This window comes from Delphinapterus leucas, chromosome 9 (genome assembly GCF_059928025.1).
Source record: "Delphinapterus leucas isolate spDelLeu-1000000601 "Yukka" chromosome 9, BTC_Dleu_Yukka2, whole genome shotgun sequence".
Classification (NCBI taxonomy): Eukaryota; Metazoa; Chordata; class Mammalia; order Artiodactyla; family Monodontidae; genus Delphinapterus; species Delphinapterus leucas.
Window position 1 is genome coordinate 87738064 of NC_143137.1, and position 17596 is coordinate 87755659.

The 17596-nt window shown below is 51.3% G+C and overlaps 1 protein-coding gene across 8 annotated transcripts in view; it reads right to left on the bottom strand.

The window, feature by feature from the left end:
- SRPK2 (SRSF protein kinase 2) overlaps positions 1 to 17596 on the bottom strand; it is a 225738-nt gene that overhangs the window by 5591 nt on the left and 202551 nt on the right. For 4 of the 8 annotated variants that reach the window (XM_089917783.1, XM_022554370.2, XM_089917784.1 and 1 more), the window contains 5 exons: positions 13270 to 13370; positions 13048 to 13155; positions 7917 to 7986; positions 7188 to 7280; positions 6739 to 6831 (listed from right to left, as the gene is read on the bottom strand). In XM_089917783.1, coding sequence (XP_089773909.1) covers positions 6739 to 6831; positions 7188 to 7280; positions 7917 to 7986; positions 13048 to 13155; positions 13270 to 13370 — 465 coding nt within the window. The remainder of the gene's footprint in view (positions 1 to 6738; positions 6832 to 7187; positions 7281 to 7916; positions 7987 to 13047; positions 13156 to 13269; positions 13371 to 17596) is intronic. The other 4 variants (XM_022554372.2, XM_022554371.2, XM_089917785.1 and 1 more) reach the window with 3 other exon arrangements.

A 17596-nucleotide genomic window follows, 5' to 3' on the forward strand; every position in this document is an offset into this window, starting at 1 on the left:
AAATGTCCATCAACTGATGGAGAAACCTGACGCGGTCTATCCATACATAAAAAGAATGGAGTATTGATTCATGCTACCACATGGACAAACTTGAAAAGCACTAGAGTAAATGAAACAGGCCATCACAAAAATCGACATACTGCATGATTCCATTTATATGAACAATCCAGAAGAGGCAAATTCATAGAGACAGAAAGTAGATCAGCGTTGCCAGGGGCTGAGGGTAGGGGGATGGAGAGTGAGTGCTAATGGGCCCAGAGTTTCCTTGTGAGGTAACAAAAATGTTCTAAAATCAGAGACTGGTAATGGTTGCATAGCTGTGTGAATATACTAAAAACTACTGAATGGCACACTTTGAAAGGGTAAATTGTATGCTGTGTAGATCACACCTCAGGAAAACTGTTACTGAAAAACTGGCACAAAGCATACAACAAAATAACTTTAAAAGAATTCCAGGGCTTCCCTGGTGGTGCAGTGGTTGAGAGTCCGCCTGCCGATGCAGAGGACACGGGTTCGTGCCCTGGTCCAGGAGGAGCCCGCATGCCGCGGAATGGCTGGACCCGTGAGCCATGGCCGCTGAGCCTGCGCGTCCAGAGCCTGTGCTCCGCAACGGGAGAGGCCACAACAGTGAGAGGCCCGCGTACCGCAAAAAAAAAAGAATTCCAATGCTGTGTTAAAGGATGCAGTAAAAACAAACATCTCACTACTGAGGAGCTCATACTAAATGATAGGAATAAATGGGATGAACTGTAATAGAATTTACCTGAACCTGTGACAGCAATTTCATTGTTTTTTGTGTTTTTTTTTGCACCACATGCTCAAATTTGAACGAGTAAAACAGTAATTCAAAGCTACTCTCGGCTGTGGCTCGTGGTCTGTTATTCCCCACATACCTTTGCTGTGTGTTCTGTGTCACTACAGCCAGCCTCCAAGCTGCAGCACTGTCACTATCACACACTATCTCCACCACAACTCTCGCGGGGAGGCCTCTCACGCAGCCTCCAAGCAGGGACCCGGGGCAGAGTGAGCCTGCCGTCAGTGATGCCAGGATGATGGGCATTACTAGCACTGTCCCAGCACCGAGGGTCAGCCACCGCCCCGCTTCTAGCTCACAAAGACTTCCATCTGAAACAAAGACTGGGGGCTTCCCCGGCGGCGCAGTGGTTAAGAATCTGCCCACCAATGCAGGGGACACGGGTTCAAGCCCTGGTCCGGGAAGATCCCAAATGCCGCAGAGCAACTAAGCCCATGCGCCACAGTTACTGAGCCTGCGCTCTAGTGCCCGAGAGCCACAACTACTGAGCCCACGTGCCACAACTACTGAAGTCCGTGCACCTAGAGCCCGTGCTCCACAACAAGAGAAGCCACCGCAATGAGAAGCCCACGCACCGCAACGAAGAGTAGCCCCCACTCACCGCAACTAGAGAAAAGCCCGCGCACAGCAAGGAAGACCCAACGCAGCCAAAATTAATAATGATAAATTATTTAAAAAAATAAAAAATAAATAAAACACAGACTGGACTCAGGTGAAGGCTTTCAAATGTACTAAGTCGGCAGGGAGCCACCTTCACCAGGCACCACCCCCCCAACCTGGGCTCCGGGCCCCAGGCAGGAAAGGAAGCAGACGGAGCCCCTGCTCGCACGGAGCTCAGCTTCTGAGAGAGAGTTTATCACAGAGAGGGAAAACCAGACCTCTTAGAGCACGGAATTAGTGCTTCAGGTAAAATGAGAGTTAAGGCAGTCTATGTTTTAAAAGTTTTGAGACTCACTAGTATGAAGAAACTTTACTAGTTCTCTCCAGAATCCAGCTCCCGTGGAGATGGGCCCAGCTCACACTTCCCCGCAGGCCCATCTCGGCGTACAGCTCCTACAGGACAGAGTGAGGCCTCGCTGAGGCCTGCGTCCTTCCTCCCCAGCATTTCCAGGCCAGACACCCCTCAAGTTCACACACTGCTCTAAGCCCACGTGTGCAATCTGCCTGTCTTCACTGCCTACGCCGCGTGGAAATGCTATGACCGAGAAGGTTTTAAACTTGAAGCCATGAAAATCAAGTGGGGCAGTGACCATCCTACCCTGTATGGGCCGAACGCCACAGAGGGGCTTTTCTCTTCACAGAAATAAGAGAATCGGTTGCTTTTTAGGTAATTCTGGAGCTAAGTTAAAATCATTCTAACAAGTTTCATCTCAACATTAAAAACGAAGAATAGTGCCTCTTTTAAAGCCCAGCCCCTGGGATTTCCCTGGCGGTCCAGCGGCTGGGACTCCACACTCTCACTGTTGAGGGCACAGGTTTGACCCCCGGTCAGGGGACTAAGATCCCACAAGCAGCGCGGCGTGGCCAAAACAAAACGAAACGAAACGAAACGAGAAATCCAGCTCCTGAGTTTCACCCTCCGTTCTCACCCCCTCCTACACTTTTCCTCATCTTCTACTGGACACCACTTATCCTGATGCCGTCCCCTGCAAATGTACTCCTTTGGCTACACAGAAGTTTCTTGCATGCTCTGAAATTCTCCACTGTATTCAAGAGGTCTTTGGTCTGACACATACTATCGCTCACATATATTACAATACACTCAACTCCCTCATCTAGAATCAAGTAGTTTTTCCTTTTTAAAGTTAACTGTCTCCTCTCATACTTCCATTCTCAATACAGCAACTTCTACTAAAATGATGGCTACTGACGGCTCAACAGAGTACCTGCTCGGCGGCACAGTAAGGCGTGCTCCTGGCTGTACTGTTTTTCTCGCCATCAGCTGAGGGCTGGGACACTTTCCTGGGTTTGTGTCTTAGTCCGTTCAGGCTGCTATCACAAAATATGACTGACTAGGGAGCTTACAAGCAACAAATTCACTTCTCACAGCCCTGGAGGCAGGGCGCCAGCATAGGCAGGTGAGGGCCCTCTTCCACCTCAGAGATCTCCTGTGTCCTCAGGTGGCAGAGGGGCTAGCGAGCTCTCTGTGTCTCTCCGTAAGGCACTACCGCCACCCATGCGTGTCTCTCCGTAAGGCACTACCGCCACCCAGGCCTTCACACGCCACCCATGCCTTTACACGCCCATGCCTTTACACGCCTTCCAACAGCCCTGCTCCTAACACTGTCACCTTTACGGGGTCAGGAACGGGTTTGGAGGGACCCACTCAGGCCACAGCAGGACAGCATAGGGACAAAATCCACAGAGGTGCTTACTGCTGTTGGGCCACACCTTGACACCCTGACCAAGATGGCTTTCCTTAAAGATCTTTGGTGGCTAATGCCCACACCCAAAAGAATGAGCAGCAGATTAAACCCCAACAGGGTGAGAACAGTAATTATATTCCCAGCCGCAAAAATCCAGCTCAATTTTAATAAAACCCCTGGCCAAGAAATAATTTAAACTAGTAGCAGTCATTTTACCCTGAGCTGTAAGCAAGAGGACGCCACTCAGCTGCACTTGATGTTTAGCTTTAATGCACAGACCCCGCTCCCCTTCCCTGGCCTCAGAGTGGGGATGAAGCCTGCTTCCCACCCAGGAGAGCGGAGAGCAGGAAAGCCCGCCGCTCAGCCCTCGGTTCCCGCTCAGCCCCCGTTCCCGCCGCTCGCCAACGTGGTGTAAGCAACATAAAAGCCGTTTTCAACGTCGCCTTTCTCTGGCGCTTCTGGCACAGAGGTATTTTAGAAAAAATTTTAAATGGATACACTTAAGAGGCCATTATTTCCAAAACGTGTATTCACCCCCTTTACGGGGGAGGCAGGCCAAAACACATTTTTAATGCAACCATCACTCCCCTCATCCCAAGGGACATGGTGAAATCGACTTCAGGACAGGCCCTCATTCGTCATCGTGCTATTCCCGAGGCTTCTGTGAAAACCCTAAATCCCTTTTGAGTTCCACAGTTACCATAAACAAACAATCATCAGGAGAGAACTTAAGCCCCAATTCCCAGTCATTTTAGGGGATTTCTTGCCTAATTATCCAAAGGAAGGAAAAAAGGACTCCAGTCACCACAGTAACGCAAGTCCACGTGTTGTCGGCCTGTCTCTACCAAGGATGCCAGATGCACTTCAGTTCCACAGGCCACCTTCAAACAAGCTCCTCAAAAAAGAGCCCACGCACACAACCCCTACAGCACACATACGTAACAACGTGGTGATGGAACAGCAAGGGACCGTGCAAGCACTTTATACTCCCATCTGGGCAAAGGCAGTGGTCCACTTGCCCGAGGAGTAGGGCGCTTATGGAAAGGCCAGTGTGAAAGCCGCCCTCCAGCATGAGGGACCCAGGACAGAGAGCTGTGAGCTGGAACCAACCACCCGCCGACATCAGTCCCCCCCCACCCCAGGCATCGCTCATCAAGTCCGAGGAAGGAGCCCCACAGGTGGGATGAGGAGAGGGCCCCAGGCGCACCGCCGGCTCTGGGCTGGGACTCGGCAGGCGTTGCCCCAGTCCCTGCAGCTCAGACCAGGGGCAAAGCCTGACAGGAGCCAGAGTCGCAGAGCAGCCATCTCCACGAGCAACACTGACCACAGGCTGCCGGCAGGGGTACCTTCAAATCATTTGCCTGACTCCACCTTCTCACCACTCAGGGCCCGCCCCACCCTGGTTCCTCTTCAACTTCTTCGCCACCGTGCACAGTACTGGTTCCTCACCCACAGACAACGGACAGAGACGGCAGAGCCCAGCCACCCTACACGGCCTCCTCGCTACAGAGGAAAGGGCAGCAGCAGCACGAGTAAAGGAACACTCCTTGTGTGCCTCTGCTGGCTGCTGGCCCTCACCACGCCTGATGCCTGGGGCGAGGAGTGAGGCTCCCACAGCCCACTTTGCTGGAGGATCAGGGGCTGTGGTCCAGAGCCCTCCTGGGCCCTCCCCCTTCCCCTCCAGGGCCCTCCCCCTTCCCCTCCAGGGCACCCGCAGGCCAACACTGCTACTTGCCTGACAGATCAGGCTGCTAGCTCCTGGCCGCCCTCCCCACCTGACAATGGTGAAAGCTATGGCTGGGGGCAGGTCACCTACCAGCCAAGTCCTCCTGAGGCCCAGGCCATCTCCCATGGGCTCTGAAAACATTCTGAAATGTGGAAGAAGCAGTCTGCTTTGATTAAAATAAACACGACTCTCCAAGCCACACCATCCCAGGCCAAAATCATCCAGAGCTTTCCCTTGCTTCAACTATGTTCAAATAACATTTTCTGGAAATTTCCTAGGAAACAGCCCGCTCTCTCAGTCATACTGCTGACCAGTTCACAATGTGCACAGCGTTATCCTGTTTATAATTCTGCTTTACCAATAACGGAAACAGTTCCTAATGCACCGCGTGGTGCAGACATCCTCTCACGCCTCCTTGTATCAAGGATGCACTCACTGGAAGTCACCCCCGCTGACAGCCTCGGAGACGACGTGACACGCTGTGCCCAGCCCCAGCCCCCCAGCACGCTCCAGCCCCAGCTGTGCCACTGGACACACTGCCCTGAGCACGACTTGAGACTGCGTGAGAGTCTGGGTGTGGCGGGGGACCCCTGTACCTGCTTAAGTGACCCAGACTCGAAGACCAGAGTCTCAGAACGAAAATTAATACATGTCTGAAGAACATTTTTCCTTGACAATTTTTTTTTCCTCTGATGAGCTTTAAAAAGGAAATAACAAGATACTGCATCCAGTTACATATTTCAGAGGTTACCCACTGGGTGCTCCCCAAAAACCTAAGAGTTGTGGTCAACACTCTCAAGAGTACGTGAGCAAGAAACCACTGTCTTGGCATGGTTCGCTCTCAGGCCTCATGCATTCACGGGGAGATGGACTTTAAGGGGTAAGACAGCACTGGTTAGCTGAACATCACCAAAGTATATCATAAAAGGTTATTACTCTACAAGAACTCCTTATCTCACAGGAAACTAAAAAGTCAAATTGGTTTTCCAAATTTGGCTAAAGCAGGGGAGATAGAGTATCTAGTACTTGCAGAAATTTCTAGAAACTCCATGTCCCGCTCACATCAACTTTAAACAGTTCTTTTTTAACGGGAATTGCAGCACCGCCCCCCCCTCCAAATCAAAGCTGGAAAAACATGAGTTCAGAGGACTATCTATGCTCACATCAAAGGCTATGGCATTGGGGAAGGGCGCTGTAAAAATAAATTCCCCGGGGCTTTTTAAAAAATTGATCACTCACTAGGGACTACACAGGGCAAAGAGAGTTGTTCTAGGTCATGCCAAGGAAGATCAACGAGAACTGCAATATTAAAATAAATCACCTACAGTACAGTGTGAGGTAATGCACTGGGAGAAGAGCATATGATTGATAAGAATGTGAGGCACACAGGACTTCACAGGCCCACACCCCTACAGAAACAGCTCAGACACATGCAACAGGATACAGATGGACAGTCATTAAGTCCAGTCTCTAGGCCACCTCTGCGCCACTGCAAAAACACTCTGGTTCCAGGAGCAATGTGGAAAATGGAAAGGTAAGCCTAGCTGCTTTCTAAAAATCATTTAAACTCTTTTATAAATACTTGAATACATGAATTGGTGCTTAGCATAAAGGAGAGGTGTGGAGGAGGTCAAAGGATTTTCGGAAGATTGTTCTCTTACAAAATTCTTATTCCACAGATATCAGATGATTCTTTATTTCTTGAGAGCCTTCTTCAGCAGACTCCCCCAGCGGTAAGTCCAGATCTTTCTCCACTGCCCAAACGCGAACGCACAATTTCTCCTCTGGGAGAGGATTACGCTGAAAATTTAGTGTTGCGTAAATACCGTTACCTTTTCTGGTGAAAAACTCCTTGGAATATTTCCCCAACATAGCGTATTTTCGAGGGACTTTCCCCAGCAGTTCAATGATCAATGCTATGTGATCTGCATTGGGAAACATTGCCAGCAAAACAGAAACACACGACAATTTAATCAGTACACTGCATGCAGACACTGCCATCGCCCGCGCAGACAGAAACAGAGCGCAGCGTCAACAGCCAGAGCACAGGCTCTGCCCGAGTGGCCAGATTCAAGGCGCCGCAGAGGAGCTGACGCACAGGGTGACCGCAGGACGGGGCCAGGCAAGGGCTCCTTCTCAAGTCTGAAGTCAGCACAGGAATTCTGCTGGGCTGCTTTTGGAATTTAGGAGAAAGGCCTTTGTCACCATTAATGCTACAACCAGCAGCTGCTATTCCATTTCTGTCTGCATCGTGGCGCTTTTCAAAAAAAAGAGGTACTACCTCTGCGATTGAAGAATTCCCGAGAATATTTTCCAGACAGAGCAAAGTGCCTTGGGATACTGCCTAGCAGCTCTATGATGTGGGCTATGTGGTCTATGGAGGAGAGAAAAAAAAGGATACGGGAATGGGAGGGGCAAAGGGAAGGATGGGATAAAAGAAGAGGGGGAAAAAATTGAAATTAGTAAAAAATCAGAGATAGAATCAAATCAACAATGTGTGCAGCACATCCACGCAGAGGCTTCTGGGACTGGCAGGCCTCAGGCCCCATCTGGAGCATTAACAGTGACCGATGCCAGCTCACCCCAGGCCACCCCAGCATCGCAAACAAATAAGCATGGAGATGGTCAGGTCTGCAGACGGGAATTCAAGCCAGAGTTCCCCGGTTTTAAATTCAGCCCCCAACAGGACAGAGAAGTGGGCAGCAGATCAGTGGACAAAATGTCCACGGAGAGGCTCCGGGTTCGTCCGGCCTGTCCTCTCCCGGCCAGCTGGGCTCAGGCCCGCGGGGGCGGGCTCAGGCCCGAGGGCTCTCCAAAGCATCGCCGGTGCCAGGAGGCTCTGCCCAGTCACTGCAGCTGAGGGGGCTTCAAGCTCAAAGGGAGAGCATCTGAATTTGGTGCTTGAAAACCAAAACACAGCTCTATTTCGGTGCAAAAAGACAATATTCTCCAGAAGTTCAGGACTCTCAGGAAACCCGGACTGAGGTACTCAGCAGGCAGCAATACTCACCTTCGTCTCTGGAATAGTCTTCCCCAGAATGCGGTTCAAACAAATAATCTCCCGTTGCCAGCTCAAATGCCTAGGATACAACAGATGACATGCTAAGCGCTTCACGGAGACGGGCCCCAAGCCAGCAACTTTTTCTGGTACAAGAGACCTACATTTTATGAGGATATGAATCAAACCAAAGAGCCTCCTGAAAGGGCTCAACACCAGGCTTTCTCTTCTTCCCAAAAGTTCAAAGAAGCTTCAGAAATATTCTTGCACCTCTGCTTCACTTTGCAGGAAGCAGCCGTGTGCAGGCGTGGCCGGAGCACTGCACTCTAATCTGAACGGCAGAACGAGGGCTCAGTCTAAGGCCCAGGTCTTTGTGGCCCCAGAGCCCAGCTGCAACCCGCAGGCTAACCTGGCCCCGGACCACGGCTGCGGCTGCTCTCCTGAAGCAAAGACCTTCATGTCTTAGCAACAGGGGGCTACTTTCAGCAACTCATCATCACTTCATTCACTTCTGATTCAACCAAAGGACATTCTAGAACCAAAGAAGCCCCTCTTGCTCTGTCCCCCGGGGCCAGGAGGAACCAGACCCTCGTGCAGCCCGCCCGAGGGCGGCCAGGAGAGCGGCTTCCTGGTTACAGGGCTGTCCCCACCAGGGTGCTGGGGTCGGGAGGGAACGGGAGGGGCACCGCTTTCCCATCGCTGCCACTGAGCCCACTTCCGTTGTTCACAAAGTTATCTCAGGACTATGAGCTTTAACTTGCTAACAATACATAAAAATGACAACTGCTATCGCTCTGTTAATCAAATACCATGTTTTTTTGAAAACATGTTTTAAATGAGAATTTACAAGAAGTTTTAAAAAGAACAAGCTACATCCCGTGTTTGGTTTTTCCCATACTTACTTCTCCTGTGTGTTAGATCTCGCTGTTCTGGAGGCCCTCAGGGGCCGTCCTGTCAGGTCTGCAGATGCCTGTGGGTCAGCGGCCCGGGGCACCGCCCGCTCCTCTCAAGGTACCGCCCTCCCCACGGGCGCCTCGATGAGCCCGCCCCACACCAGCCCGCCCTCTCCACTTCTGTCCAGGATCACAGGGTGTGGGCGGGCACCCGCAGGGGAAGTCTCGTCTGCCTGAGGCGGGGGCCCCTCTCACAAACCCAGGTGGGCGCGCTTAGCCCAGGACCACATCTCTTCACCTTGTATTTTCCTTTTTTAAGAAAGGAGGGAGGTGGGATGCCAAGCCCGTTGCCAGCTACCCTGTGACGAACACTAGTTCACAACTCGGGATCCCTACCCTGAGCCAGACCTGGGTCTGATGTGCCCAGTCTCAGCACAGAGTACGTCAGGCGGTCGTCTAGGTGCTGCAGGGCCTCCCCGCTCCACCCAACAAACAATAAAGATACTAGGGTCAATCCCAGATCAGGGTAAAACACCTCACATTTGGCCACAGGTCCATGGGGAACAAGTGGATGACACACTGAATGGCCAGGAGCGTCTTTCTCATCCGGGACACAAGCCAAGAGAAAAGGGTGAAACCCTAATGGAGAAAGAAGACCCCAGAAGTCGCATGATCTAGCCAAAGCAGAGCACCAGCTGCTCTTCACCGTCCTTGGGGCCTCCCTCACTCTTCTAATCAATGTTCAAAAACATTTCAATCTGGTTGTATGTACTTCTGACAGCCTAGCACTAAGATATGTCCACTGAGTGTTCTTTGAAAGATGACCATTTTGATTAGCACCCATGTATTTCCAAGGAAACACAGGCTGAAGAAGCCTATCAATGAAATGGTTTAAAAGAAAAAAGGAAGAGGCAAGATGAAGGCTCCCCCTGTCATGTTATCGGGTCCTGATTCTCTGAAGCATGATGAGATTTTTCTTAACAACTAGGACACAGACAGCAGGCAGGGTAAACACACACCACAATGAAAACATCAGTCTCTGTACTTTACAACTTGCTTCTATGCTGGCAACTATGAAACCATGAAAAATTATTGCCTTCAACTCAATAAGTTACTCTCAATATAACCTCTATTATTATCGCTTATTTTTAATACTTGGGAACTCTGTACTCGGCCCAATCCCCTCAGAGGGCCCTCTTTCCCTTGGACCAGCCTCTGTCCTCAGGCTCTGGGGAGACCAGATACACCCCTTCCTGAAATGCCATCATCCCACGTCAAGTATCCCATCCTGAATAAAATAAGGTCACGTATGCCTTCTGTGATGTGACCACTGCCGAGAAGTTTGGTGAAATGGGTCAGACTGGCGTTTCTTGTCTCTACAGCGCTGACTGAGGCTCACCATGGAGCCCACGGGAAGACGCCTATTCAGGGACTCTGAAACACAAGTGCAGAGCGACCAATGCCGGGGTCCACACGTAATTTTTAATCACACACACTTACATCTGGAGGGCTCCAAAGCTCAAGAAAAGAGAAAAGAGATTCAACACCTGACAAAGCCCAGCTGCCCTGCCTCACGGCGCTGCCCCTGCCCAGTGTGAAAGCTCTCCTCCCTGCCCGCAGCACAGGCACTGACCAGTGAACACGGCTACCAGCCACCACTCTCAGCTCCACTAGCGTCTCTGTAAGATCTGATGCCCTTTATAACAAAGAACCCTGGGCTTTCCCACCAAGAACAATCTGGAGCTTTACTACAGCTTGGTATGATGAATTTAATGTACTGTTACATACTTAAACTTCAACAGCAGGGTGGGCTGGGCAAAGACGGCTCATCTGCGCCAGGTTCTCTACGAAGAACAAGAGGCGACCTCTCAGCCGCGGCCTCCGGGGACGGGGGAGGGTGGGGATGCAGGCTTGCCCCGCTCCCAGAAAATCACCCTTAAACTGATGAACAAGAGCTTCCTAAGCAGCCCTAGAAGTACTGAGGGACCTTACGCTCCACTTCTTGGGAGGCAAAGGAGATGGAGGGAGTGCTTTTCCGCAGGAGTCTGCTCTTGACGCTGACACCACCGTTCACAGCAACTGCAGGGCTCAGCAGGACAGGAGACTGTGTGGAGGGACAGACCGTCACCTCACAGAAGGCCAGACAGAGAGCCCGGTATAAAACGGTACTGACAGCTCCGCCATTATCCGACTACATCTGTGATCTTGTCCTATTTTTCTGGTTATATCACCAAAATTCAACACCCCAAATTAGAAGCACAGGATTTCAGAGCTGAAAGAGCCTGCAGAGTATAAATGAGGGCAGCCCCGACACGGCCCCTTCTGCGCTGCTGGGGAGGAGGAGGGCCTGACCTCACCACACCCTGAGATCCAACAGCCCCGCAGCTCCCGCTACTGACGGCGACCCCTTCTGCTGACCTGGCCGCTGCCTCCCACTGCTTCCAGCCCCCAGCCCCCCTCCCCGCTGCCCCCCGACTCGCCCACAGGGAGCCTCACCCCTGTCCACACAGCAGGCCCTGCGTTCTAAGGAACCATGACACGTCCACCAATTCTCTCTCTCTCTCTTTTTTTTTAATTTAAAAAGTTATTAGGGCTTCCCTGGTGGTGCAGTGGTTGACAGTCTGCCTGCCGATGCAGGGGACATGGGTTCGTGCCCCAGTCCGGGAAGATCCCACATGCCGTGGAGCGGCTGGGCCCGTGAGCCACGGCCACTGAGCCTGCACGTCCGGAGCCTGTGCTCCGCAATGGGAGAGGCCACAGCAGCGAGAGGCCCGAGTACCGCAAAAAAAAAAAAAAAGGAATTATTAAAAAGAAAAAAGACTAAAGTGGCTGCCACCCCCCACACCCCCTGGCCTCTGGCCCATGATCTCCGACCCCTGCCCTCCTCCCACTCTGATAACCTCCCTCATTCAGAAGTCAGCCCCGCCCACCAGGGCCAGCCCAGCCATCTGGTCCACCAATTCTTTTAACCCTCCTTGTCCATACCTAGCAAGGCAAGGGCTCAGTTTTTGATACTTACTGAGAAACTTAATTTTAAACTTATTCTCTGGCATTACCCGTCAGAGCAACATGGGGACAGAAGGGCACACTGTTCTAGATCTGTTGGGCCATACTGGCTGCAAACTTGAAAAACACAGAACATCTACTATTTTCATGCTGTTTTAGCACAACTTGCTAACAGTGCTATACTTCAGCATCAGAGGACACACCCAAAAGAAGTGCTACATTAATCCTTGAATAACAGACAATACACTTATTCTGCATTGTTTTTTTAGTGAGAAGACAAGTACCAAGCTTTACACACATGCCATGCCCTTTCATTTAAATATCATAGGAGAATTTGGAGAAAAAATGAGGAAAGCATGAAACACCACGTGAAGCAAGAGACACATGCATCCCCTCTTCCAACAAAGGACTACAAAGCTCAGCCCACTAAGAGGAAGGTGACAAACCGACCAGGAAACAGGACCAACAGAGAAACTGAAACTGGCTTATAGACGAGGAACCATTCATGCTTATCGGCTCACAGGTAAGGAGTAGGTGAGAAGAGGCACTGGTGGGGCTGAGGACAGTTTAGACACAACCAGACTTTTGATGCACACAAGTGGCAGTGAAAATGGCTACATCATACTGGAGAAACAAGAGGCATCCCGAGGCCCTGAGGAAAACCATCGCTGAGCTGCCTAAGGGAACAGACTCAGTCAAACGGTACAGGCGGCTGCTGGTGCCTCAGACATGGCTGGACACAGCCTAGAGCAGTAAGCCAGAACAGTCTCTAGACTCTGCTTAACAGGAGAGAGGTTGGACCCTGGTATGTGGGGAAATCCTCTCTCTCCAGCAAGGAGACAAGGTCTGTCAGAGCCGCTCAGACAACCTTCCCCTAAATCGCAGCTGTCTCATCTTCCTCCACGGCCTGAGTGAGGGGACCGCGCGCAATCTGCAAGCTTCCGGGAGCCACAGGAGCTCCCTGAAGTCACTGTCACCACAGCGGGGCTCTCATTCTCGGGGCCGCGGGCTGCAGAGGGCCTCACGAGGTCGTCTCTCACAAGACCAAACCAAAACACACACCAGGACATGGCAGAGAAGGTCTCTTAAGATACCCAAGGCAGCCACCTTCCCCTCACCCACCCCTCAGTGGACAACCCTCACCGTCAGAAAGCTTCGACCAAAGGCCCTGGTGGAGCTGCCCCATCATGGGAACTAAAAGGATGAGCCTTTACACAGAGGAAAATGGCAAAGGCCGTTCTTACCATACACGCCGTACTCCAAATGTCAGCAGGGGTACTGTAACCTGCTCCTATTAAAACCTCTATGGATCTATACTGACGCGTCTGGATGTCTTCTGTGAAGTGTTTATGCTGGAAGGGAACAGACTGCATTACCGTGGAGGAACACAGACATTAAACGAGAGAAAAAGCATCTTCTAATACATGATCACAACCGAAATGTTTTAGAAAGAAAACTGTACTTACCACCCAACAAGCGTTTCCCAGGTCGGCAATTTTAACTCTAATTTTATCTGCATTCCGTGGGTCCAGGGGATTCACCAACAGGTCGGCTGCCCGGGTTTTTGCTGGCATGAGCAAACAGCAGGACAGTTAGTGCCTGGAATAAGTGGTTTGCGCGTGTGCACACAATACTTGCTGGGCACAGTGTCCTTTTCTAGAAAAGCGGTGGGTGATCATTTAGGCCTGGAATCCTGTAAGTTGAACTCAACAGAATTTAAATTCTTGGTCTCCACCTCTGGAAAATACTTCACAAGAGAGCAAACTGCCCAGAGACCCCATGGACACTGCCTTGCCCCTCCTCCTTTCTCCCCATCCTTCACCGAGCAGGTCAGCCCTGCTTGGTTCCTGTATCTTTTAGCTGCTCCTCATTGGGCCACGCCAGTTCCCTAACGGACCCTGTCTAGCTCAGAGGTGCGTTATTACTTAACGTGGGGGTAGAGAGAACGTTCCCCAGGGGGTGCCCATCCCTTCCTAAGTGGCCCACAGCCCTCACCTCTCCCTCTGCCTGGGCAGAGCACAGAGACCTCAAGAGTTAGATGATGGCCGATTAACAAATACAGATTAAGGGCAGGGACCAATCAATTCTGGTTTAGCTGTGGACAAGTAACACTGCAGAACAGAGGTCTCTTGAGACGGCCCGGGCCCTCTGAGGTCCCTCACAGACTTGTCAAATACTCAAGCCACTCTCAACCCCCAGAAACCCTGAGGAATTCTCAACAGTAGGCACGGGGCCGGGATTCTCAGGGCTGCGGGGCCAGAGAAGCTTTTCAGATAAGCACAGACCAGGCCTGCAAGAAAGCACAGTTAACCAGGAGGCAGTGACAAAGAAGAATAATGTGGTGAGGCCCAGACAGAAAATGCTGAAGTGACTCAGCATCTCCATCAAACCTCAAACTGACCGGCAAGCTGGGATTTCTGGTAAAGATGATATGTAACCATGGCTCTTCATTCATTTCAGAAGTAATTCTGAAATGGTACTCACAGACAAAACAGAAAAGCCCGCTCAATGCAGAATATTAAACACCCTTTAGCTCACTCGAAGGTGGGGACTGCTGGAATGACTGTCCCTCCTTCGGGTAGACCCGTGCTGTGGGGCTCGGCACCCCAGGTGGGCGGCAAGGCCAGGCTGCATGCACCGTGAGCAGGGCAGGGAGTAGGCGATGCACCCAGGACCTGGGGCACCCACAGAGCTCCCCAGGAGGGGCCAGAAAATGCAAGAGAACTCTGGCAACGTTTTAACCCTCAAGACCTGTTCCTCAGACTTACGGACCAACCCAAGCCAGCCAGGCCCACACGTTCCCTCCTTGCTATCTGCCCCACACCATGTCCCTCTGTAAGAGGGCACTGACCAAAGTGAGGCCTCACCAAAGGCCAGGTACGAGCCGAGGAGAAGAAACACAGGAAACGAGAAATGATGAGAAGGACGGCAGCACAAAGACACACACAAAGAGGCAAGGTGTTCACACCGAACAGGGAATGGCTGCGAAACTGAGTTCTAGAAGAAACATAAAAATGCCGACCCAACAGATGGATGGCCAGCACTGGAAATGGCTTAGATGAATCCCTCATGTCGTTTAATAAAGAAGACTCGGCGGGCAAGAAAATGGAATGTGAGGTTTGCAGAACTGGATTCAAATCTGTTTCTACGTCTGTAAGTTACAAGACTCTGGCAAATGACTTAAACTCTGAGGCTCAGTTCCCAGTAAAGGAGGAAGAGGAAGGGACCACCCCTCCTCCGCCAAAAAATACAAATGAAAAAAAGACCAAACACAGGAGAGCTACGACAGCGCCTGGCTGGCCAGATCCAGAGGCACCCTCCTGCCTGCCACCAGCCAGACCACCCTCTGAGGCCAGGGCTTCTAAATGGCCAGTGAGGGACCAGCCAAAGTCCCCGCGGCACAGAGAGGATGGGAGGCCAAGCCGTGGCTTCCGGCACTGCAAACCACTGAGGTCAAAGGCCTGGCAGGAGAAGAGGATGAAGCGGCAGGTTCTGACTGAGTGAGCTGCCGTCAAGGGTGCTCGAGTGGAAAGAGGGGATCTGAAACCGCCACCCTCCTCCAGTCGTTGTTCTAAAGACATCACACACGAGTCACTTCAGCTAGAGGAAAAACACCTTCAAAACACAACATCACACACCTCCAGTACAGATCCTCCTCGACTTACGATGGGGTTATGTCCCAAGAAACCCATCTCAAGTTGAAAATATCGTAAGTTCAAAATGCATTTAATTACACATCACCTACCACACGTCATAGCTGAGCCTAGTAACTTCAACATCACTCAGGACACTTACGTTAGCCCACAGTTGGGCAAAAAAACAACTAACACAAAGCCTACTTCACAATAAACTGTGTTGAATATCTCATGTAATTCACTGCGTCCTGTACTGAAAGTGAAAGACAGAAGGGCTGTCTGGGCACAGAGTGGTCGCACCTGTGCCAGCTGTCCACTCGTGTGATCGCGTGGCTGCCTGGGGGCTGCCCAGCATCACAAGGTGGGATCGCGCAGTGTATCGCTAGCCCGGGAAAAGATCACAATTCAAGATGTGAAGCACAGCTTCTACGGAGTGCGTTTCGCTTTCGCACCATCGTACAATCGAACCATGGTTAATTCAGGGGCCACCTGTACAGTTTCTTTGTATTTAATATCCCTCACTTATGAGCACTAGACCAAGTCTCTCTGGTGACATGCTGTTATTCTCCTAGCTTGTGTCTGTGCGTGGTTACCAGGCGCACAATGCATTCCAGATGATACTAGGGAATTTACCTCAAAATGTTAACTGTATTAAGAACGCAAAGGACGTAAAAGAGAATCCGCTTGCACTTCTTTTCCCAGCGTGCTAGTTTCCTGCTCTAGGTAATCTGTAAAAGGTTACCTGAGTACAACACTCAAAAAGGCCCGTTTAAACACAGGGACAGCCACGCTTCTTGTGCAGTCGTACAAGTTTTGCTTTGCCCAGAAATCAGATCGCCTCCCGTGATTCAGGCACTATCATGCAACTACCACAGCTCTTCCCTGCTCTCTGCTTCTACCAAGGAGGGAATGAAAAGTGGGAAGAGAGAGGCGGGAAGACTTCACTTCAGGAAGGGCTGGAGTCCTGAAGTCATTCTGATAACCTGGTCTCTGGGTGACACTGTATTCACTCCATCTGAGGTGATCCTAGGAACCAGGAAAATGGCAGCCGGCGGGGCCTCAGTGATGCAGCAGCCCCACACTGACACTTTTATGTTTAAAACATCCTTACAAGGAAGGCATGAGTACCCTCTTTATATGCAGGAGATTTAGCACCAGCCCAAAGAAAGAGCAGAACTAGGAGACTTAATGCCCAAACCTGACCTATTTGTTCACAAATAGGTACTGTGAGTATTTACTGAGTCCCCTCTATGTGCTAGACGTTGCCCTGGCACTGGGAAGAGAATCAACAAGACACACAAGGTTCCGCCACCACATCCCAAATTAGGAAACTCACGCACTTGCTGGGAATATGGGTGATAAATAAAATGAATGATTCACACATCATGTCAAGTAGCTCTACCTGCTAAGAAGAAAAGCACAGCGGAGAAAGGAGATGGCTACTGATGAGGGCGTTTGGCCACGGGCGGGTGTGCAGACGGCGTCTTTTCTGAGAAAGTGACCTTTGAGGAGAGGCCTGAACAAAGGGAGGCACAGAGGAGAGAAGCTCTGGGCAGAGAGGACAGCAAGTGGAAAGCGCCAAGCTTGCAACCTTGAGAAAGCTCAGAAAGAAGGCAGTGTGGGAGGGGCAGAATGAGCAGGGGACATAGAGGCGGGTGGGGAACGATACCAGAAAGAGCGCGGCCGGGACGGACAGTACAGGGCTGTAAGCTTTAGAGAATGACGCCTCTGCGGGTTATGCTACACGGTAGGGGGTGGAATGTGCTTTCAAAAGCTCTCTCGGGGGGCTTCCCTGGTGGCGCAGTGGCTGAGAGTCCGCCTGCCAATGCGGGGGACACAGGTTCGTGCCCCGGTCTGGGAGGATCCCACATGCTGCGGAGCGGCTGGGCCCATGAGCCATGGCCACTGAGCCTGCGCGTCCGGAGCCTGTGCTCCGCAACGGGAGAGGCTGCAACAGTGAGAGGCCCGCGTACCGCTAAAAAAAAAAAAAAAAGGCTCTCTCGGGACTGTTCCTTGGGGAACAGACTAGGAGCAACAGTGGAGTGAGAAGAGTGTGGAGTCATGTTCCAGCAGCCTAGCCAAGCACTGCCACTGACATGGGTCACTACTAGGTGAGGGGGAAAGGATTCAACATACACCTTGCACGTACCACCCTGCT